Below are 23,522 nucleotides of genomic sequence, written 5' to 3'. Positions count from 1 at the left end.
ATTTACAGTTACACACAAATGATAGAAAAAATAAAATCGCACACAGCCTTCATACAGTTTCACATGGAGCTGATGAGCTGCTGTACGCAGATGGACACCGGACTGGTGGACGTTGTTTTCTGATCCAGTCAGTCGTTATTGAACATTCAGCGGATTTTCATAATTTATCTCATATTTTCAATCTCTGGGCTCCACCACATCTGTCTTCACTCCATCTTTATTTCCCTTCTTTCACCCCGTCCCTTGTGTCCTGGGTTCATCCCCTACCTTCTCTCACATTACTCAGTCCTCATCCTGTATCTCATCATTACCATTCTGGTTCCTGCTCTGTCCTCCTCCTCCTCCCCCTAAGTCCCTGTTCAGTCCCGTCTCCGTCTCACACATCAGATAGACAGAAAGTGTGTGTCGTGTTAAATGGGACACGGGCATTCTGTACTCATCGAAGGCATTTATTTTCCACATAACAATAATAATTCCATCTCGTTAACAGCTAACTGTAATTACGCAAAAGAGAGGAAAAGAAAACCAAATGTACACTGTGTTTCGTCTAAGCGTTTATACAAAACCGGGAATGCGATGCCTGTGGCGTGTCTGCGAGCAGGGAACAGAAAAAAAGCCCTTTTTACAACTTTTCATTGTGACGGTCCGCGCTGTGCGCTCGAGTCTCTTATAACTTCGCGTGTGTGTGTGCGCGCACGCGGGCGTGTCGGAGGTCCAGCAACAGGTGGAAAGCAGCGCCGGCGAGGTCCATCGTGCTCCGCTTTGTCGGATGTGCTGCTGCTGATGGAGACGTGTACACGAAATCAAAGGTTAAAAATAAAAGTTAGGAAATTAAACACGAGGGTGAACACGACGAAACAAAAGCTTGATAAACTACACGGGAATTTTTTTTTTAAACATACAGTCACTTGATATTTAATATAATACTAAATAAAGACAATTCCATTCAAATTGTTTAAAATAAAAATCAAGGGTCGTCATTTACTTTTAACACACAAGTCATGATAATACCAGAGATATGGACGTCTTGTGATGCAAGAAAAAAAAAAGATTCAATAAAACAATGTACAAAACCAAAAGATTTCCAAAAACAATTAACCCACCGATGCAAATGTGTATATGATTAAATAAAGCGTAAAATACTTCACTGCAGGTGAATAAAAAAAATGCCCCCTTTATGAAAAAGAGTAAACCGCTGGCGCTGAACACGCACACATCTGTCTGACGCACACATCTGTCTGACGCCGGATTTTAGTTACAAAGTGCATAAAAAGCGAAACGCTAAAAAGTAAAAGATTTCTGAGTGCCAGCGAGCAGAACAATCAGACGAGTGCTGAATTAAAAATCCAGGGGGGAAAAGTGTCGTGTTTTTAAGCGTCGAAGTTTAAAGACGAGAACATTTCTGGGGAAAATACAAAATTTCCACTCGCTCAATTAGAGGATTCGTTTTTTTCCCCTCAAATCTGATATGCTTCATTTTTTTCTTTTATAAACTTTTACACATTTTATTTATGACTCGATTTGAGAGATAAAAAAAAAAAATCACAATCAATAATAATCCTCGTGTAAGTGATATGCTGAAGATATGCTGCTTCATCATTGTTTGCTCTGATACTCGGGGGCACGTCTTCTGATAAATTGATCATAAATTAAAGAGAAATTTTCACTTATGTTTAATTAAATCATTTGTTTTACCAAAAATGTTTTAATGTAGCTGAAGCACATTACAAGCTCACGATGAATCAGTCTGAGTATGAAGAAGAGAATCATTAAATAAATTATCTTACGCTGAGAAAAGAAATAAATTGGTATGAGACGCCTTTAAGAGCGAGTGATTTACGTTCAGAAGATGAACCAGCCATTCGTGCTGGATAGGCACAATATCATTGTGTGTGTGTGTGTGTGTGTGTTTATATATAATGTTCGTATATGTGTATATAAAAAGGTTTTCACGACTACACTTGTTCGCACCCAAACAACCTCTGTACAAAAACTAAACCATGGGGATGGCTGTTAAAAAGGAATAATTATTATTAAAAAATTGGGAATATCAAGAGGATAAACACAATCTCAACCAAAAATTATGGCAGCAGCAGCAAACGATAATGAAGAGGGGAAAAAAAAAAAGGTTTTGCATACACCAGTTTTAAAACGAGAAGGAATTGATAAAGTTGGCGTCGACGCTCTGAGAGTTCACACACGTCCACGGCAGAGGGTGTGTTTTATATTTATATTTATATATAATATGCTCCGTGTTGTGTGATTGGCGTTTGGAGTAAACACTGTCCTCGTGTGTGTGTGTGTGTGTGTGTGTGTGTGTGTGTGTGTGAGAGAGAGAGAGAGAGTTCTGTTCCACTTGTCCATTTGGTGTTGTGATTTTTGCCTTGATACCTCACAGCGCACTGAAATGAAACGTGTGTGTGTGGGGGGGATCAGCCTCCTCATCTCTTTCAGTGAAGCAGAACACACGTTTTATTATTATTAGTTTTAGGTCGTGTGTGTGTGTGTGTGTGTGTGGGTCGATTATCGTTATGTTTTTACGAGGACCGTGACGGCGTCTTAAACCTGTGTGTGAGGGGAATCTCCTCTCTGAAAGTGACTCGGATGGACGTAAATGAGTTTTGTTTGTTCGTGTTGCAGGATCTGCGTGGGGGTGGTGGAGCCGAGATCAGACCATGGCGCGGTACGGGCCCTGCATCTTGAGGAACTGGATGATGAAGGACGGGCCTCCGGCGACGATCTGTGGCGGGAGCTGGCTCAGAGGGCAGTTCTCGATGCTCATGATGGACAGCTTGCTGCACAGCGCCAGCTCGAAGGGCAGACCGTGAAGGTTGGGGTTGTCGTTCAGGTACAACTCCTCCAGGTTCTCCAGAGTTCCTACAGCAGAGGAAAGAGATCAGTGATGGAAGGCCACATGGACTCAGGGTCATGTGGTACATTTTCTTGCCGTTGCTACTCTTTTAGGATGTAAAAGGTAAAACTACCATAATTGGCAATTAGATGATTACAGCCACTGTCTTTTTGGGGTTGCCAAATCTGTTATAATTGAGCAAACGGCTTATATCTGATTTATCTGATAGCACATATGTTTCTGCTCTCGAGGCCTTTAAAACATAGCAATTCTTCGGTCCAAGCATTTTCTACAGTAACATCTCAGAAATTTCTCTGCTCTGAGCAGGGAGTGTGGAGTGTGTGGGAGGGGGGAGGGTGTGACTGAGGGTGTGGCTGGAGGTGTGACGTGTGGGAGTGAGCAGTGTGGGAGGGTGTGACAGGTGGGTGTGCCTGGAGGGTGTGCCATGTGGGAGTGAGCGGTGTGGCTGGAGGGTGTGACGTGTGGGAGTGAGCAGTGTTGGAGTGGGGAGGGTGTGGAGTGTGGCTTGAGGGTGTGGAGTGGTCTTCAGGAACACGAGATGAAGACAGCAGTGTGACTGCAGCCTCATAGGCGTGGAGCTCATACGCCTGTATTCAGCACATACGCCTGGATGAAAAGTTCTACTTGTAGCTGAAACAATAGTTTTAGTAATTTTTCCTCTATGTGATCAAACTCATTAAAGAAAATGCAGTTGTGTGTGTGTTTCCTTCATTTAAACATTTAACAGCAAATCTGAAGCTGGACGAGTGTGAGACTGAGGGTCGTCCTTGTTGCTCTCAGGTACGTACAGTGCAGGTAAGAAGTTTATTCACTGGTAAAGATGATGATCTCTGTAGTCTTGAGTTTTCTACAGCTGTGGTTTTTTCTGTGACTGAATGATTGGAACATGTTCATCTGTCGCTCAAACGTCAATGCATATTTTTTGAATTTTGTCACGTTCTGGAATTATGACGGGATCAAAAATATACAGACAGCAAAGCTAATGTTTGATAGTGTCCCTTAGTTTTTTTACTTAATTTATGTGATGTTGGTAGAAGGTTGACTCAAAGGTGCCACATCTGCAGCGAAAGCTTCCTTCGCCTGTGGACACCAACACCTGTGTTCAAGCAGCTGAGTTCTCATAGACTTTTCTTTTGGTGGTTTTTGGTTTCCTTTTCTCTCAGCAGCAGGTCATAGCTTGTGTTTTCTTCCTCACGCAATGGGGCCGTGCACTAGTGAGGGGTCGTCTTTCACTCTTCTGTTATGTAGTTTTTTTCAGACTTTAATCACATGATTCCCACACAGACCAATCTTAACGTAATTATGACAAAAGAACTAAGGACACGGGCCAACGAGATCTGAGGTGAAGCTACACATTGTTCATTATTGGTATTTTTAATGTTAATAATGAACTAGTTGCACTGTTGAGGACACTGTTAGGATCAGTATCTTCTTAAAGAATCACATGTTTAGTTCCAGGCCATGATCTTTGTTTCCCAGGTCTTTATAATTGAGTGCAGCTGCAGACACTAAATAATCACTCATGGGGAAGGTAGTGGGGCAGTAACTTCAGTTTAATTAAACACTTTCTACAACACAGTTTAACATGTTGCTGTATGTATATTTATGACCTTTGTCATGGTTCCAGAAGGTTAATGTTTTTTGTGACAATAATGTGTGTTGGAATCATTCAGTCACATGAAGAGTTGTAGAAAACTCAGGAATGCAGTGATAAACATGTTCTTTAACAGTGTATGTAAACTGAGAGGGGGGGAGAGATGGGGTGACATGCCCCTGCCTGGATTTGAACCCAGGACCTTCTGACCAGAGCTCCAACTCCTTACCTTCTGAGCTAAAGGAGCAGAGCTCTCAGCTGTCTTAAACTTACTATTATCTTCTCTAGTAGAGTAGAGGGGCTACTTTACTCCCTAGTCCCCCTTTGGGGCCCCCACACTTGGTCAGTTTTTCACCAGGAGTATCACCATCACCAATGGAAAAATACCAAGTATGAATTAAAAAACACCATATTATATCATTCAAAACTGTAGAACGAAGCACACGTGATCTGCACAGCACACAATCACGTTTCCACGTATATTTTATCTTTTGTACACTGATACAGTTTCTCTCAGCTCTGCTTTCCACGTCCAGCTCTTTAATGTCCTAATATTACCCTTAGAGTAAGGCTTTAAGTATAGTCATTGGTCTACTGGTTTTTAGATTGACAGCTCCTCCAGCCAATCAGGTCACAGAACTGAAATATATTGTTAGTGGGTGACTGAGGCATGATCAATTAAATCCTTGCATCCAATCCACCCTGGAACAATATATTTCAGTCCAGTTACCTGTGAATGTTCTCCATCTGACGTTGGTTATCCATCTTCATACCTGTAAAACTTACCCACAGCAGCCACTGAAGTAACTCCCCTTCACCTGATTGGTAGAGACCAGCTGTCAATCTAGAACCAGTGGCCCAATGACTGTGTGCCACCAGATTAACACTCGACTCTAAGTGCAGGACGTGGAAACGAGAGCTGAAGGGAAAACAGTGTCAGCGTCCAAAAAATAAAACGGTGGTGGAAGCCATGCTTGTGTGTGACGTGCTTCGTCCCACAGTTTTAAACGATATTATATGAAATGTGTTTTTAGATTCATACTTACTGTTTTTCCATCGGCAACCGTTATACTCCTGGAAGAAAACTTACCTGTGTGTATGTGTGTGTGTTTACCGATCTCCTCAGGCAGGTGCTGCAGGAGGTTCTCTCCCAGTCCCAAGTGAGTCAGGTTGGTCAGGTGACCGATCCCTCTCGGCAACGTGGTCAGCTGATTGTTGGTCAAGACGAGTTTCTAGAAATAAAAATCCTCATCTATTATTTCTGAATGTAAATGAAATGATGAGATGTATCCTGTGTGTGTGTGGTTACCTGCAGGTCTTTCAGGTAGGCGATCTCGTTCGGGAGCGACTCCAGCTTGTTCTCCTCCAGGTCCAGCTCCCGTATCTTCCGCAGGTTCCCGATGCCGTGAGGTAACTTCTTCAGTAGGTTGTTGGATAATATGAGGACCTGCATGACAGCAGTTCCACATCCATTAATTACTACCAGAGATACGAAGACATTCCTGCAATTCAGATTTTGCGCTGTGTTTGTGTTGTGTACCTCGAGGGAAGCCAGGCCGCAGATGTCCTCAGGGATCTTGGTCAGCTGGTTGGTGGCGAGATTCAGCTCCACCATGCTGGTCCATGTGCCGAAGTCCAGCGGCAGCGACGTCAACTGGTTGTCCTGAAGGCAAAAAGAAGCACATTTGATCAGCAGTGTGATTCTCAGTTTGTGGATGAAATCATTAGTAAAAGCTCCTTTATCAAGTCAAAGAGAAACATGCTGCTCGTGTCTCTGCATCATTCTACTTTAGTAGAGGTAAAAATAAAACCACTTCTCTCTGATCCACAGTTTCTTACTTCCTCATCTCACCTTCATGTTGAGCTTGCTGAGGACTTTGGCTCGTGAGAAGATGCCGAACGGGATCTTGTTGATGCGGTTGTGCTCCATGTTGAGCGAGTAGATGGTGGAGAACTGCGACGGGCCGCCCACCGGGTACGACTGGAAACAGTTGCGCGCCAGCGTCAGACTCGTCAGGTTCACCAGGCTCGAGAGAAGACCCTGTAGACCACCACAGGTACACACATTCTAAACGTTTTCTACAGAAACATTACTAAAGAGGCGGAGAAACGTCACATGACCCCTGAGAGAAACACTGATCAGAGCTAATCACAGTCCTCTGTATGTTTATTCGAGGTTTTCCTACAGACGGGAAGAGATGAAGGGAAAAGGGGAAGGACAGCGGGTTGCTCGAACCTCAGGCAGCAGGGAGATGTTGTTGTTCTCGAGGTTTAACTCCTCCAGCTCCCGACACTTGGATAAAGATCTGGGGATGGCAGACAACCTGTTGTAGCGCAGCCCCAGACGGTTTATACTCGACAGATTGCCTGCAACAACCAAACACACACAATTCTTACTGAGAAAACCAAACTGGTGTACGTGTGAAATATGTTAATTTATTATATTTAAATTCATTAATATGCATCTTGTGTTTTGAATACATTTGTAAATATAGAATATTTTATTTCATTATATTGATTTTCTTTTGTACTCTGAAGCAGTCAGATTTCCTGCAGCACTAATAAAGTTGTATGATGAAGAAAAGCAGACCTGTTTAGTGGAACACTGTCTTTGACTGTCAGGTGTATGAAGGTGTGTGTGTGTCATTAGTACCGATAGTCTCGGGAAGGTCCAGGAGCTCGTTGTGCTGTAGGTCCAGGTTGGTGATCTGCGTGCAGTTCCCGATCTCTTTAGGAAGGTGCTCCAGCTGGTTGTGAGCCACGTCCAGAGTGATCAGGTTACACAGCTCTCCTACAGAGAGAGAGGGAGAGGGAGAGAGATCAGATTTATACAGTAAGATCAGTGATTCTTACTGCAGTTTGCATATTTGTTGAAGTGAACATACAGAGAAACTTCAGCAGCCCTGATTCTGGAAAACTTCCCCACAGGAATGTATTTTTTTTTTGTATGATGGTGTTTTAGTACCACGTAAAAAAAAAATCTGATTATGAAAAAGTAGCAATACGAGAATAAAGTCGTAATATTTCGAGGAAAATCACAGAATTGTGATGAACTTTCCGCTGTTTTGTATAAAACGTATGCGAGAGATTTGGTTAAATCCTACTTTCGGTTCAAATTTAGCAATAACTTAATTCTTGGTCTCGTGGAGCATCAGTTATAATTAATAAGAAAAAAAAGACAACAAAAAAACCTGCCTCTTTTGTGCAGATTATCAATGGTTACATCTGCATGCTGTTAGAAATGGAGATGTTTCTCAAGAGACTCTGAGGATGATGATCAAAGAAATCGACCCTGTATGAGTTCAACCCCGACACGATCCCGTACTTCAGCCTGTCAGTATATATACTACCTTTATACTCGTTTCATTTTAGTCACACACACACACACGCACACGCACGCTTCCTTTTTGTGAGGGTGGTGTTGAAGAAAGGCTTATGGGAGAATGTGGTGATAAATGTAGGTATGAGCCCAGAACCCCGTGTGTGTTTGTTCTGTAAAGACGCTCACCGATCTCAGCAGGCAGCTGTTTGATCTTGTTCTCGCGGATGCTCAGCATGGTGAGCTTGCTGAGGTTGCGGATGTCCTTCTCGACGGCGGTGATGCGATTGAAGCGCAGGTACAGCGTGGTGAGGGACGTGAGGCGGTAGACCACGGCCGGGATCTCGCGCAGCTTGTTGTGCCGCAGGTCGAGCATGCGCAGCCGCTTGAGGTTGTCGAGCGAGTCGGGCAGACTGGTGAGCGAGTTCTCACTCAGCGCCAGCGTCGCCAGGCCCGACAGGCAGCCCAGCTCGGCCGGGAGGCTCTGCAGCTTGTTGCTGTACAGGTAGAGCTCGGTGAGCAGCGTCAGCTCCTTGATGGTGGAGGGGAGCAGGTGGATGGAGCGCTTAGACAGGTCCAGGCGGGTCGAGTTCTCGTCTCGGCACTTAGCGAGCTCCTTGGCCACCTCGGCGTTGCTGGACTTCTTGCGCATCCCGGTCGAGGGGTTCGGCCGCTTAATCGTGTTGTCCACGGAGAAAGCGACGGCCGGTGGCGCCCCGCTCGAGTCTTTCTTCCCATCTTTGGCGTCTTTCCCTTTGGTTTTGGGCTCCTTGCCGTCCTTCCCGAGGCCGGTGGGCCCCTTGTGCTCCTTGTCGCGCTCTTTACCCGAGAGCGCTTTGGCCTCCTTCTCTTTGCAGTCTTTGTCTTTGCCTAAAGCGCTGCTCATGGTGAAAGCACTTCGGCCCGACGGCGCATGAGAGTCTCTTTCTCTCTCCCTGGTTCGCTCCTTTCGTTCGCAAATAAAAAGCGTTTAAAAAAAATGTCCGCTATACTCCGGCGCGTGAGCACATAACTGTGCGCGCGTGTGAGCGGCGTGCGTTCGGTGATGGGCGGCGACACCGGTGCGCTCCTGTGCCCATTAACACTCGGCGAGAGAGAGAGCGACGTGACGGGAGGCGAGCGGCCTCATGCTCGTCTGAACTGTACAAACTCCCTCGACTCGATCACAACAGGGCGAAACACACGGGGCAGAAGACGTCGCATCTTTCACGCTGAGCTGGAAAACACAGAACACAAACACACGTTTAATAAGATTCTTGACGTGTGTGTGCTTCTTTATAAACGAAACCCCCGCGTGTGGTGCCCGTGTGTCTGTGTGTACACCAGTGTGAGCCGCTTCAACAGAGTCTGTTTACAGAACCACAGATTTATGGACGCGTACAAACGCGCTCTCGTGAAAAGTCTCCGCTGCTTGTTCCTGCGTGTGCGCGTGAGACGGCGTGAGTTGTCGGTCGAGCTCAGATCAGAGCTTCAGAAAGGTTAATGCCGCTGCGAATAATCTTTGCGTGCGCTCTTCAAAGCCGCGACTCCCTGCAGGTTATGAGACCTTTATAGCTTAAAAATAAATAAATTCAGCACATTTTTAAAGAAAGCGGTAACACAGTGTGTGTTTGTGTGTGTGTGTGTGTGTGTGTGAGTGAGAGAGTAGCGACGTGTCCAACAAACACTGATGACATATTTGAATTAAAGAAGTGCGAGTTGCTGTTTAATTCCTCTTATAAACACAGAAAACATGATTTACATCGTTTACGAAAGCCTCTGTTTTCACACACAGTTCACGCTGTGACACGAAAACGCCGGTTTGAAAGTGTATTAGTGTGGACACTGCAAATACAGACAACAAGCACTCGCCCCATCGAACCCACAACGCCATGGCAAATCTATGAACTCCCAAGAGGCGGCGTTAAGTGTGTGTGTGTGTGTGGGGGGGGGTCTGGCCCTTGTCACATGTCTCGCTAAACCAGAAGTACCACTAAGACGCAGGTTTATTCTGATCTGACAGCTGGGCGTGTTCACTACTTTTAAGAACACGCTACGGCCAAAAGTAGAGGGACACCAATCCGTGGTTCTTCCCCGAACTGTTCCCACAAAATCGGAGACACGTGGTCGTATAAGACGTCGTTGGATGTTTGGAGCATGAAATTTTCCCTTCACCTGAACAAGGAGACTCAAAACCTGCGCTAGCATGACCACGTCGTTCTGGACAAAGTCGGTGCCTTGAAGATTTTTTGCATCAGCTGGGAGATCTCCTGCTATAGAGCTCCATCCCTATTGAACATGATGAACGTGAACGCTGACACAGGGAATGTGGAGTCTGATGTAAAATACACACCAAAATAGTCAGCACACACACACACCCACACACACTATAAACAAAACTCCATTAAACAAAGACACTAAGAGTAAAGAGTGAAGTGAAACTGTGTGTGGTGAGTGAAGCCGGGAGATCAGCAAATGGGTCAAACGGCATAACTTATGCTCCTTATCCTGCATCTCTGATGAGAGAGAACGAACACACACACACACACACACACACACACACACTTCTAGTCTGGATTCTTAAAGCAGGCCTGATGTGACACATTTCTGAGAATCGGCCGTGAACAGCGAGCTCACCACCACGCAACAACACACACTCACCCTGACCTTATCTGGAGAGAGAGAGAGAGAGAGAGAGAGAGAGAGAGAAAAGACCACAGAGTGAGAGAGAAAAAGTTCAAGAAAGAAAAGACAGAGAAAGTGACAAAAGATTGACAGTGACAGAAAAAAAATCAAAACAGAACGAGAGTATAACCGAAAGAAAGAAAGAAAAAGAGGTCAGAAAAAAAGAGAGAAAAATATAGTGAAGGATATTAAGAGATAAAGTTAAGAGAAACAAAAAAATATGAGACAGACATCAAGAGAGACACAGAGAGAGACACAGAGACACAGACAGGTCTGAAACTACAGCATGTTACAGTGAAGTTGTAGATGTAGCAGGAAAGTGGTGGTTATGAAGCACGTAACAGTCCTAAGCATTTCTCTCTCAGACACACACACATTTAATAATAATTAAACTGTTGCAGATGATCATGAAGCAGGTTCCTCCCACTGCTGGAGTTGCTCCTCGGAAGCTCTGCTCACCACACCACCACCACCACCACCACCACCACCACCGCACGACTACACAATGCCCCGACACGCCGTGCGACTACACACTCCCTCAGCACAAGCAGAACGACTACACACTCCCTCTGTCTTCCTGTCCACCGCAGCCTGAGAGCCGGTGTGTCGCAGTGATTGACAGGTGTTTGCCCCGCCCCTCAGGAGACGCACCTCGTGTTGCTCTTGAATGCCCCTGAACATGGATTTCTTGTCTTTAAGTTGTTCACACTGAGAAGCTGTGAAACGATTACATCTGCATTATTGTTGTTCACGTTATAATATGTATTAAACGAACAGGGGCAAATTCTGAAGCCGAACACGCCTTCGTATGCACGTTACAGAAAAACGTCTTTCCAGTTGCGGAACCCTGAATACAACACTAGAATGCCAGAGGCCCCGCCCACAAACTTCACGTGCATCGGTTACTACACACTTTTCTGACCACCGGCTTCGGAATCCTGGTCCGTTCTGAAGCTGATTGGCTGTGAGGTGAAGGAACAGTGTGTGAGCGGTTGTGTGACGTTTCCTCAAGCGCTTCCAAGGCAAAACACCGAACTTTAAATCATATTTACACACGCCCATTTCAAGCCTGTGAAGAAATCTCGAAGTTCAACCAGGTGTGAAAGTAATCACTCCAGCAAGCAGATTCCACACACCGATATAAAGAGAAACCTTCTGTATTTTTATCCCCCAGTAAACACTTCTAGGAGACGAAAAGTTGAGGGACGTTTCTGGAAACAGGGGCCCATGAGAGCACCAAGATCTCCTGAGGAACCAGGAAGAGAACAGGCTGAGACTTCTCCTCTCATACAGGCTCAGGATATGAGGAGGGAGGGGAAAAAACACAATCATATAAACCCATGGAAAACTAAAACAAAAAATAGCCATTTTCCCTCTTCCTCATTCATTTATCATTAGATATTAATATTAATCTTCGCTCCAACTACAGCTTTAACCCTTCTTCACACCCGCATTCAGACAAACCCCGCCTCCGGGACTCAACCAATTGGCCAGGCGACACGTCTGTTCCCCAAACCGAGCGCGAAAACGAGCTATCAGCCAATCACGAGCGGGAGGCAGAATCGTCACATCCAACCAGCACCCAGAAGGCGGGATTTGTCTGAACACGATTGGGTTAAGAAAAAATAAAATACCTCAGCGTCCCAGTACGTCCCCGCAGTGACAGCGATTCGGGATCATTTTAACCCGAAATTCATTAAACAAACAAACAGCTGTTATATTATAAATATTATTATTAAATACAGCGTTCGGCTAAATACATTCGCGAGTTAGGAAACGGGCAGTGACGTGAGCGGGCTAACGCTAGCTAGCGTTAGATAACAAACGAGTTCAAAATAAAATAAAACCACCGCGTCATTATTTATATTTAAGATAATAATTTATAATACAACTTGAAAGTGTCTGTGGTGTAGATTAATAGGATAAAACCGAAAAAAAAAGAAAATAAAAAGAGCAGAGGTTTTGAAGCTAAGCTACGAAATGTCCGGCTGTTGTAGGAAAGGCCTCGAGTCGAGCCGCGGTGTCGCGTGAGTGCAGCGTCCGCGCCGCGGTGAGGTGAACGCGGCGAACCGTCATTCGGTCATTAAGCAACGCTGACAGCCGATAACCATGTTGGATTATTTTTGCGGGTAAGAAATTCTGAAAGCGGGCGGTGTTTCTCTACACTGTGTAAAAGAAAAAGCTCCACACACATACACAAGCTGCGCGCACACACACACACACATATATATATATATATATATATACACATATACACACACACACACACGGAGACACAGCGGCCATTCCGGGGCTGAACAAAAGGAGCGTTTTAAAGCTCCTGCGCCGCACACGAGCTCCGGTTAAACTACCTGCGAGTCCAGACGCTGCGTTCCCGGGACATTTCGGCGTTTGAGGTGGTTAATAAAATCTCCAGCGCCGAGCGGCGGTGTGTGTGTGAGTATAAAAGTGTATTTTACCTTCAGTGGTGTCGCTCCGCCATCCTCCGTTTCCTCCTCCTTCCCCAACACCGCCACCGCTGCTGCAGCGCGAGCAAACCACGCCCTCGTGGAAGCCCCGCCCCTTCGCACAAGCCACACCCCATCTTTTTTTTTTTACTCGGCCTCTCTCCCCCACCCTTCCTGTCGGCTCAATGACGTCACGCAGGCCGTCTTTCATCCCCAAATATCGCGAGATGTTGTTCAGTACGCTTCCTTACACCAGCGATATTCTCGCGAGACCTCATATACATTTCTTTTTCTGACACGTATTTACTTTTTATACTATTCCTAAAAATGAAATGTTTCCAATCTTATTAAATACTATAAAGTCGTTCGCTTTCTTGGGGAATATTTTTTATATATATTGTGCTGTGATCAACAATATTTAATAATTATAATAAAAATAATAGTAATGCTTTGCAAGCATCACTTTTATTATTAATAATTAATAATAATGATTTAAATAATGTTAATAATGAAACAACGCAAACATAAAAATACCAATTTAACGATGAAAAATAAAATAAATATGTGTATAAATTGTATGTAATTTAACACATTGCATATTTATTTTATTTGTTATCGTTAAGTTGGTATTTTTATGTTGCGTTTTTTCAACAACATAGGAGATTTTTTTTTTTACTATTTCTATTTTTCGGATATTCAAAAAAAAAAAAATATATATATATATATATATATATATATATATATATATATATATATATATATATATACAGTATATCAAATAATTGCTTTATTTAACAAGTGTAACACATAGCAATAGCCGCCGTGTGGCAGCACTGAGCACTCGATCTCAAAATACGCTGATGAAGAAGAACAGCATGGCAACTGCTTATAGAAGACCCGATTCCAAATCACCCTCTGTCCCCTGTACATGTGCACTACACAGAGCCTAAAGTAGTGCACGCTTCTATAGCTCTAAGTGCACTTTAAATCCTACACAGAGGAATTTGAGATTCGGCCAAGTAGAGACTCGGGGGTGTAAACAACAGGCGGTAATCTTTTAAATGCCTTTATTGTATTTATTTCCATTTTTAGGTCCAAATTATCGGTTCAAAAACAAATTTTGTATCTAATTTTTACATTTATCAAAAATAATAATTAAATTGCATTGGAGTAAAGCTAATATGCTGAACGAACTCGTCAGAATTTCGGATTATTAATACAATTATTTTACTAAGTGCATACAAAATAAATGACAGAATGAAATAAGAGGCTAAAATAGCGACTAAAAGATAAACACAGAATAAAGACCGAGTTTAGAGCGAATAAAATAAACGAGGATTGGAACGGGGCAGTTTGGTTCTGTACGATATATCGTTTGTTTTCCGGTCATCACGATATCTGTTTTTCGATACTCACATATCGCGATATTCAAAACAAGTCGTTTACCTGTGTTAAATGTGTATCTGGTGTCTAAAAGAACATATTTAGCTGCAATTTGTTTTTCTTTTGTGATTAATTTTATCGAAAGGTGTTGATCGAGGAGCTTCAGGATGCCTGAAGTGAAGTCGGTTTTCAGAGAGGTTTTACCTAAACAAGGTGAAGCGGCAGCACTCATGGCTTCTGTGTACAGTAATAATGGAGATGTAGTGGGATATGGATTATGTAAACACAGTGTGTGCGTGTTGTAGGTCAGCTGTCCGTGGAGGACGTCCCCGTGCTGGTCCTCTGCAAACCCAAGCTGCTGCCCCTGAAGTCAGTGACTCTGGAGAAGCTGGAGAAGATGCAGCAGGAGGCGCAGGAGCTGATCAGACAGCAGGAGGCGGCACACAGGGAGCAGCAGGAACACGAGCAGTAGGACGAGTGGAAAAAGAGGCCCAGGGCTTCTTCATCATCACCACCTCATTTAACACATCACTGCAATGCATTAGTTTTCTTTTTTAATCCTTTATAAAACACTTGGAAATGACAAGAAATCTGGTGTTTATTGGGGGTTAAAACACAATAAATGAAAGAAAGGAAGTCTACAAATAAACACTAATGTAAAAAGAACTCTAGCTGTAATGTCCCACTTTTGTTTGTCGTTTATTCCTCCGTCTCTGACGAGTCACTTCACGTATTTAAATCAGATGTAAATCTCGAGCGGATCTTCTACAATGTGCTCGTTTCTGGTGTATGGATTTATAACGACAGCGTGATGAGATTATTTTTATGCCTGCAGGAAAGAAAGTTAAAATTAAAGAAAAAAAAAAATGAAAACATCCGTTTCTTTTTAAAGCTTTATTATTATTTTTTTAACCATTTTCAACAAACAGCGAGAACATCCGGTGAAACATCCCCATGTCAGTGTTTTTCAGACAAAAATATAAAATATTTTTTTTTTATCCCCCAATGAAGTTTGGGTGAAAGAATCGCTTCACATTTCTCCGTATTGCCGTCTTCTTGTCTGTTGCATCTGGTGAATGGAGGTCTTCGGGAGACCGAGTGGAAAAACGAGGACGCGCGTGAGAAAGTTCAGGCAGATTGCGGAGAGAGAGAGAAAGAAAGAAAGAAAGAAAGAAAGAAACACTGCTAAGGTGAGAATGCTGACAAAGCGGATTTTGCGTTATACATGCTGGATAAGTGAAGTCAGTTTAAACATCGTCTGGCTCGAGTTATCCTGCAGGTCGAGTTGGATATTTGGTGATGTTTTGCAGAGTGGCAGTGAACTGAACAATACAAAAAACCTGCAAGGAGACTGGCACTTCTTCAGGGTTGTAGCTTATCTGGTCACCTTAATGGTGTATCGGGGAGGGGGAGGGGGGCGTTTGTTCCACAGCTGTGTTCCTTTGCGTAAGCTCTACATTCGTCAGGAGAGAGAGAGAGAGAGAGAGAGAGAGAGATACATATACATATATATATATACCTAAACCTGTAGGATACACACACGTATGCAGTTTTTAGACGAGTAGCACTAGTTTCCTCAAAAACGCAGCAGACGACGAAGTGGACACGGGACACAGACGACTCAGTATGTTTCGAGTTTGACGAGTCCGCCGTCTCCTTCACTGACGAACCTCTTCCTTCCTCTAAAAAAAAAAAAAAAAAAAAACACATGATTAGCTTATAATCATTTAGTTGAAAAAATATGTAGAAATGTTTTTTTTTTATTCAGGGGTTAAAATGAAAGATTTGGCATGGATTACATGCTTGAATAAAAAAAACAAAATGTATATCGACACGTACCGACAAGGACACAGGTCTCGGAGTTTTTTGTCGATGACTCCAGTGGTGAAGCTTTTGTCCACAAAGTGCTCCAGGATGGAGTACGCACACGGCACGTCAATATTAATATCGGCAATGTCCATGTACACTCTCTCATAACCCTAACACGAGCAAAAACATACATCTACATCAATACACAGTCCAACATGTTCTTCGTTTCAAAATTCCACACTGTTCCAGACTAAAAAAATAAATAAAAATTAACCTCAGAAATAATGATTTTAAACTAACACGCGTTACGTACAATTTCCGGCATGATAAAGACAACAGATTTGAGCAACAGGCGTTCGCACACCGCGAATCCGTTCGACATAAACAGTCACTTAACAGCAAAGAATGTGGTTTTTTTTCAAATGTTCCTGGATTTGTGTAGATGTCGCCTTTGTTTAATAAAAGAATATTTTTTTTTACAAAAATTCTTCCTTTTATATCCGCTGTGGCGCCCCCTAATGGGAGAAGACGAAAAAATTCTAGATGTGTCCAGCAGGTGGCATCATACCCTTCTCATTTGGTCCAGAGTGATGACTGAGGAGTCGAAGAGAGATTTCAGCAGCTTGAGGATCGACTGAAGCGTCGTGTCTCCTTTGGATTCCAGAACCATGATTATAGCCTGGGAGAGAAAGAGCAACAATTAGCGTTCGTTTCTAAATAATCACCACAACCGCCGCAATCCGCAACGAAGATGGAAGATAATCTGTGAAATCCACTGGGCACTTTTAGAGTACCAAAGATTTTCCTACAAAAAAAAAACAAACAAAAAAAAACCATTTTGCTCGTGGATAAACGATGAAGCCGCTTCGTGCTTCTATAAGTTACCTCGTAGACAAACTCGTGATGGAAGTGCGGCACCTCGAGCTCCCGCAGACATCGCTCCGCTTCGGCCGTGTCGCCCGAGAGCACGTACTCCTTCAGCAGCAGGTTTACCTGAGGAAATCAGACGTACATTTTTCCTAAGCACAATGTCAGTGTTTTTCAGAATCTTGTTGCAGAATAACATTTCAACATTTTCATAAACATTCAAAAACCACGGGGGATGCAAACTTTTGCACGCAGCGCTCAAAATCGCATTTCAGTCCACTGAAGAGGGAAATAACTCAAATCTATTTTTACTATGAAATGTGTAGTGTACGGGCGTAATCGTTCGTGTCGAAATAAACGAGTGGGCGGAGTCCTGACCTCTTTGATAAGTTGATTGACGGGTCTCTGGCCTCCCCCTGAGCCCCAGAGGTTATCGATCTTGAGTGCCGCCTCCTTGCTCATCTTCAGCAGGACGGCAGCACGGTCTAGGGCAGCCCTGTCAATCAAACAAAAAATTTGCACTGTATGTGTGTATAAGTGTGTTTAAGGAGGAGTGTGTGTGTGTGTGTGTGTGTGTGTGTGTGTTAGGGGTTGCCAGGTGATCGGCTTTGACATTTCAACCAAACCGACACCCAGTGAAGGTGTGCTCCATTCACACACACCTGCCGTGCTCACAGTCCACTCTGCCTTTATAGCCATCGATGTAGGTCTTCGAGAGAATCTGATCTCCGACAGCTCTGGCAATGAACTGACCGACCAGCTGCAAACAAACAGAAAATAAAGAGAAACATTTCATAATCAAAACGCTGAAGCTGAATCGTGTAGATGGATATTTCAGTCACGATCACCAGGTCCTACACCTGAGAACCTCGGAAAATAAACCGACGAGTCGTAATTATTAAAAAAGGTACTTTTTTTTACGTCCAATTCCACATCGAGTCCCCGGTTATAATGACCTCCACTCTTCTGAGAAGATGGTCCACTAGATTCTGTGGAGATTCTGTGCTCATTCATCCACAGGGGTGTTTAAGTAAAGTCAGGTAGATGTTCAATAGGGTTGGAGCTCTACAGCAGGAGATCTTCACTAGTGGCTTTGTGCATCGTCATGCTGGTTTAAGTCTCCGAGTTTAAGTGAAGGGAAAATTCCATGCTTTTTGTGTGTGTGTGTGTGTGTGTGTGTGTGTGTGTGTGCGCGCGCACCCACAGAATATACTGTACATCACAGCAGTCGAGTCTGTGGTTGATCATGTGTGCCTTGTCTGCACAATATCACTTTCCTTTTTATTTTTGACTGAACTGAAAGTAAAGCGTGCGTGTGAAAACGTGCGTCTCGCTGTAATACAGCACACGGGTCTTTTATCAACACATCGAAATTCATAAACCGTTCGAAAGCTACGAACCTTTTAAAGACCCCTCAGAAATGTGTGGAGGATTATTGTAGACGGACTAAAACCTCGTTTTAACCCAAACACAACCGATTTATATTCATTGTACTAAATATTTACACAAACTAAATCCATCTATCGTGCAAATCTTCAGCCCCACACACACACACACACACACACACACACACACACACACACACACACACACACACACACACACACACACACAGAAATAAAACAATGTGTGATCAGTGTGTGGACAGAATCTGGCACAAGACAATTTAAATCGTATCAGGATCAACCAACAGGGTGAGGAAACAGTCTGGTCGAGTGTGTGTGTGTGTGTGTGTGTGTGTGTGTGTGATCACAGTGTTGATCATTTGTCTGATTAACTCAGACAGTGTTGGGGATGAGCAGTGAAAAAGTGTTTTGTTGTGGATTTAGCGAGAAGAGGTTCTGATGAGAAAAAGCGCTGCCTCGGCTTTTCTGTTCTGTGGCTCAGCACAACACACACACACACACACACACACACACACACACACACACACACACACACACACACACACACACACACACACACACACACACACACACACGCCTGTATGCATAGATCTCATACTGTGGAATGTCAATCAAACACATCATTAGAATATTAGGCCACACCCATTTGTACACTTGGGTTATTTGTTTGTGTGTATATTTTTTCGAACTCCTCGCTGTGATTGGTTACCTGTGGCGCCGTGGGCGTGTCCAGCACCAGGTCAGGCAGCTCTTTCAGGAGCTTGTGGAAGGAGGCTTCGATGTCGGAGCGGCTCAGGACGCGACCACACAGGCGAGACAACAGGAGGGACGTGAGCTCTCGCTGACTCGCCTTGGCCTCCAACGCCAGCGACACGGCCAGGAGCGGCACGTCGCTGCGCATGGAGCCCAGATTCAACTCTCCTAATAACTCCTACACACGGAGAGAGAGAAGTCAGGAACACGTGTGAGTGTGGGCGTGTGGATGAGATCGTGAACAGCAGCTCTGTAATCCTGCACTGACGCCACGCTACTCAGAGACCGAAGGATTAAAGAGGAGACGACGCTTTGAGGAAAATCGCTCCCTCCTTCGTACCGCGACTTCGTTGGCGTCTCCGTGCTCGAAGTACTCCTGGACGATGGGCGTGACCGTCCGGGTGAAGTTGTCCTCGTCCAGGGGCGGCACCACCGTCTCGTACACGCAGTTCTCCTGTACACACCAACAATAACAACGGTTCGAGCTACTGGATACGAGCAAAAATATTTGGACACCCACCCATTTGTGCTTCTTCAAAAGATAAACACAAGCTACAATCATTCTGTTGTATTTAAATTCTACACTTCAAGTCATGACGTAATTAATATTTTTGATGCGTAAAGCAGTAAAGAAGATCATCCCCTCCCATCCCCTCCCCCCATCATCTTCAAATCCCAAATCCTAAAATTACGGTTTACTTGATAAAGAGATCGACGGTCATGTGACGTGGGAACGGGCGTAATTACGAGCGTCGTCTCGTGTGTGTGTGTTTATTAAACTTTCCCAGTCATTTCATAAAGCTTACCGCATAATAACCAACGCCACGTGAAAGACGTCGAGGGGTTTGAACAAACTTTTCTGCTGAAGCAAGTCTCATTAAGCAATGCAGGAGTGACCTTGTGTGTGTGTGTGTGTGTGTGTGTGTGTGTGTGTGTGTGTGCGTCATGCCTGGACCACCCTGGTGCCGAGACAAAACCCTCTACCTGATCTTCGTCGTAATTTGGATCACGGACGTCGACCTCCTCGACATCGTACACCTCTCCTGGTGTTCCCCACACACCTTTACCTCCAGCGCCACCTACACACACACACACACACACACACACACACACACACACACACACACACACACACAAATGAGACAAACAGTGCATACGTGCTGGATTTGTGTATTCACACGCACGTGTTTCACACTGAGCCTAGCACAGCCGAAATGTACACACACACGCTCTGCACTCTGTACATACTGTTCCTGCCTCTGCCTTACACACACACACACACACACACACACACACACACACACACACACACACACACACACTCTTAACATTATTCTGTCAAGTTTGTTAAACATAGTTGTAATGTCAATTATTGCACCATGTGACACTAAACACACAGCAGATAACACACCATTTAATGTAGTGAGTGTGTGTGTGTGTGTGTACACACATGCCTCGTCTCCTCCCACTAGACAGAATTACACAACAGTCTGCCTTATTGTCTATTACACAATCAAGAGCGAACAAGAAACAAAAGACAGATCTCACACACACACACACACACACACACACGAGCATGACAGCAAGATAGATAGATAGATAGATAGATAGATAGATAGATAGATAGATAGATAGATAGATAGATGATAAAAAGAGAAGTGTTTTTCTAAGTGTGGCCTCCGCAGTCACTCCTACACTGTAATCAGATCTGCAGCTTCACACTCCACATTCCTGCTGGTTTTCTCCTGACAGCAGTCGAGGTCGGGGTGGATCGTCTCCATCTCCAACGATCCCCTGTGACGGAAAATACCGTTCACACCGTCCCTCACATCCGATACAAAAACCAAAAACCGAATCCACCTGTGCAGCCGAAATTCCTACCCACGTGGTTCTTCCCCAAAATGGAAGACACGTGTTAAATTTTAAGGTGTTTCAAACTTGTTCCAGCATGAAAACGTGACGAACGTGAACACTGACCCCGCCCCAAACCGCCTCACCTCGCCCTCAATCACTTTACTAAACACTATTACAGCTGAATGAGCACAGATCTCCACGAGCACACAGCGAAACCGAGTTGAACATCTACACAGACGAGTGATGGGAGTGAAGACATTTATAAAACGAAGCATTTCCCAAAAACACTTTCACTTCCCTAAAAAAAAATAAAAACCCACCCAAGTTTGAGCCTCTGCTCGACGGCACTCAAAGCTGTATATTGTGTATTTGTGGCTGAAGAATCGTCTGGTTACTTCTGCTCTCGTCTACACTGTTATACCGCAACTGTGCAGAATCAGACACAAGACGGAGATTTTCCTCCTGCTGCACATCGCTCACATACAGAAAAGGCAAAGCTTTAAATAGCCTGAGCGCGTGCACACACACACACACACACACACACACACACACACACACTGAGCAGAGTTCACTACATATAGACTGAACAAAGAACCAGAGACACAGACTGAGAGAAAAAGAAAAATGGAAAAGAGGCAGACACTGAAAACGACAAACACAAAAAAACCCTTTCCAGTGAAGTTCCCCAGAAAAATCCCCCAGCGATCCAGAAAAACGTACGAAAACCTTTTGACGCTCGAGACTGCTTTTGTTTTAACTTCACGTCCACTGTACAAACCCCTTGTGCATGAGCAGGTTACCATAGAAACCAAGTGGCGTTACAGCCGGCACAACTTTCAGCCTGGTGTGACATGGTTTGACCAATCAGAATCGAGAATTCAGCAACGCTGGTGTATAGAAACGTGTAATATAATTATGCATAAATGGAGGTTGAGGGTTTAGCGAGAACACTGCCAGACTGCACCTTTACGTCTTTATCTCCTGTACTGCAGATTCCTGAGGGTGAGGGTAGAGAACAGAAAAGTCAGCTCTTAAGTGTTTTATTCCCCTCCCTCGTACCTTTCTTCGGCAGGCCCCTCCCTTTGCCCAGGCGTGACCTGCGGTCCAGGATTTTGCCCTTGGGGCTGGTGGGGGGCGCGGCGGAGCGTGAGGCGTCCCCGTTCTCGCTCAGCGAGTCTCCCCGGCCCGAGTCTCTGGACGAGTTCTTGCGGAGGCGCCGCTTGGCCTTGGCTTTGAGTCGAGCCTCGTGCACCGTCCCCACCGGTGCCGTGACCCAGTTCCCATTGATCTCGTCGTTGTTGCGGGAGCCGCGTTTCTCCTCGCCGCCCGACTGATACGAGTCGCTCAGATCATCCGCTTCTGCACAAAGGAAGAGAACGTTCTCAGACTGAAGATAAACAGACGTTATCACACGGATGAGACGCACGAGGAAACTAATCAGGGCCGAATAGGGCTCGGTTCAAAGGTATGATTTTGTACAGGATTTGTTTTACACTGTTGTCCTTCACTTAGTCATTCATTTATCTATTTTATTATCTATAACCATTAGAGCATCAGGACAAAATGTAAATAAATGAAACCCAAAAGCAGCAGTCACTCTACCAAGAGTGCACTAGATAGTGTGTAATCAATGTGTAATCTAGGGCCCTAGTGAAGGGAGAAGTGATCGGTTTGTGACGCGGCCCTCTGAAGTAAACAAACTGTAGAGTGTATTAAAGACACACGTACCGACCGGGTTGGCGTTCAGCCAGGCCTCACAGTCAGCTGCCATGACTTCCAACCGACGTGCAGGCAAAAAAATACCAATCAATTAATTAATCAATCAATCTTCAAAACCCTAAAAAAAAAGAATAAACAATTTAATAAGACTTTCATTCATTCCGCGTTTCAAATCAACAGCCTTCTCCACTCGGACACGAGTCCCGACATGCCGCCGCAGCTCGTCGAAAACGTTCCCGTGAAATGATGAGCACATTTTAATCTCACCTAAATAAAACTATAGACTTCTTTTCCAGTCAGAAAATAATAATGAACTGCTTTATATCGGTTATATCGCTCATGCTCCAGTGGAACCTCGGGTTTGTTGTGTATACACGAGCAGCAGAAGCGCGTTTCCCAAACCGACGCACACTCAAGCACCGAGTGCACTACGGACACCGTAGACGTCATTCTGTGGAAGCAGCCTGCGTAGGCAACCTAAATAGAGGGGAACGACCGCATTTGACACACGACCACTAACAAACCTGCGTCAGCCCCATTTAACAATCGGATGCGGTTGTTTTTTTTTCAGACGAACGCGTTGTACACGGATAAACCGCTCACTGTGCGCTAATAAAACGCAGAATATGCGTGGAAAACTAAAAGCATACACTTTTAACACATTACCTCTGTTCGCTCTCCAAACGCAGCACCTTTTCTCCGTGCAAACGCTTTATCTTCGCTCTGCCCAGCAACTCAGTGACGCAGGACCTCCCCACGCGCGCTCTGATTGGCCCGTTTATTTCAAGTGCTGACGCCAAGGCGACCAATCGGAAGCGCAGGTTGAGGAGGGCGG

At 44.5% G+C, this 23,522-nt stretch overlaps 2 protein-coding genes and 2 long non-coding RNA genes across 6 annotated transcripts; 2 read left to right on the top strand and 2 right to left on the bottom strand.

The window, feature by feature from the left end:
• Positions 1 to 17: 17 nt before the first annotated feature.
• On the top strand, positions 18 to 15,797 carry LOC124380198. The gene is made up of 2 exons (XR_006924623.1): positions 18 to 2,344; positions 15,746 to 15,797. It is a non-coding gene; the product is annotated as an uncharacterized LOC124380198 (long non-coding RNA).
• shoc2 (SHOC2 leucine rich repeat scaffold protein) lies at positions 2,008 to 13,026 on the bottom strand. Its single transcript, XM_046841047.1, has 9 exons — positions 12,909 to 13,026; positions 7,975 to 9,001; positions 7,120 to 7,257; positions 6,703 to 6,833; positions 6,319 to 6,507; positions 6,007 to 6,129; positions 5,776 to 5,913; positions 5,581 to 5,698; positions 2,008 to 2,877 (listed from the first exon to the last, which is right to left on the bottom strand). The coding sequence occupies exons 2-9, from the start codon at positions 8,669 to 8,671 to the stop codon at positions 2,669 to 2,671; spliced, it is 1,743 nt and encodes a 580-aa protein (XP_046697003.1). The 5' UTR covers positions 8,672 to 9,001; positions 12,909 to 13,026; the 3' UTR covers positions 2,008 to 2,668.
• On the top strand, positions 6,061 to 6,782 carry LOC124380199. Its single transcript, XR_006924624.1, has 3 exons — positions 6,061 to 6,193; positions 6,298 to 6,523; positions 6,643 to 6,782. It is a non-coding gene; the product is annotated as an uncharacterized LOC124380199 (long non-coding RNA).
• On the bottom strand, positions 15,159 to 23,508 carry pdcd4b (programmed cell death 4b). 3 transcript variants are annotated; one of them, XM_046841049.1, is made up of 12 exons: positions 23,354 to 23,508; positions 22,697 to 22,805; positions 22,028 to 22,327; positions 20,099 to 20,193; positions 19,455 to 19,568; positions 19,071 to 19,292; positions 17,618 to 17,715; positions 17,334 to 17,451; positions 16,974 to 17,081; positions 16,657 to 16,767; positions 16,119 to 16,258; positions 15,159 to 15,961 (listed from the first exon to the last, which is right to left on the bottom strand). In XM_046841049.1, exons 2-12 carry the CDS (start codon positions 22,737 to 22,739, stop codon positions 15,901 to 15,903), a joined length of 1,410 nt encoding a protein of 469 aa, XP_046697005.1. In that variant the 5' UTR covers positions 22,740 to 22,805; positions 23,354 to 23,508; the 3' UTR covers positions 15,159 to 15,900. The 3 variants fall into 3 exon arrangements, with proteins under 3 accessions (XP_046697005.1, XP_046697006.1, XP_046697007.1); XM_046841050.1 differs by having other exon boundaries at positions 22,697 to 22,741; positions 23,354 to 23,475; XM_046841051.1 differs by lacking the exon at positions 23,354 to 23,508 and adding an exon at positions 22,955 to 23,271 and having other exon boundaries at positions 22,697 to 22,741.
• Between the last annotated feature and the right edge of the window lie 14 nt (positions 23,509 to 23,522).

This window comes from Silurus meridionalis, chromosome 26 (assembly GCF_014805685.1).
Source record: "Silurus meridionalis isolate SWU-2019-XX chromosome 26, ASM1480568v1, whole genome shotgun sequence".
Lineage (NCBI taxonomy): Eukaryota > Metazoa > Chordata > Actinopteri > Siluriformes > Siluridae > Silurus > Silurus meridionalis.
This window is presented reverse-complemented; position numbering and strand designations above follow the sequence as displayed.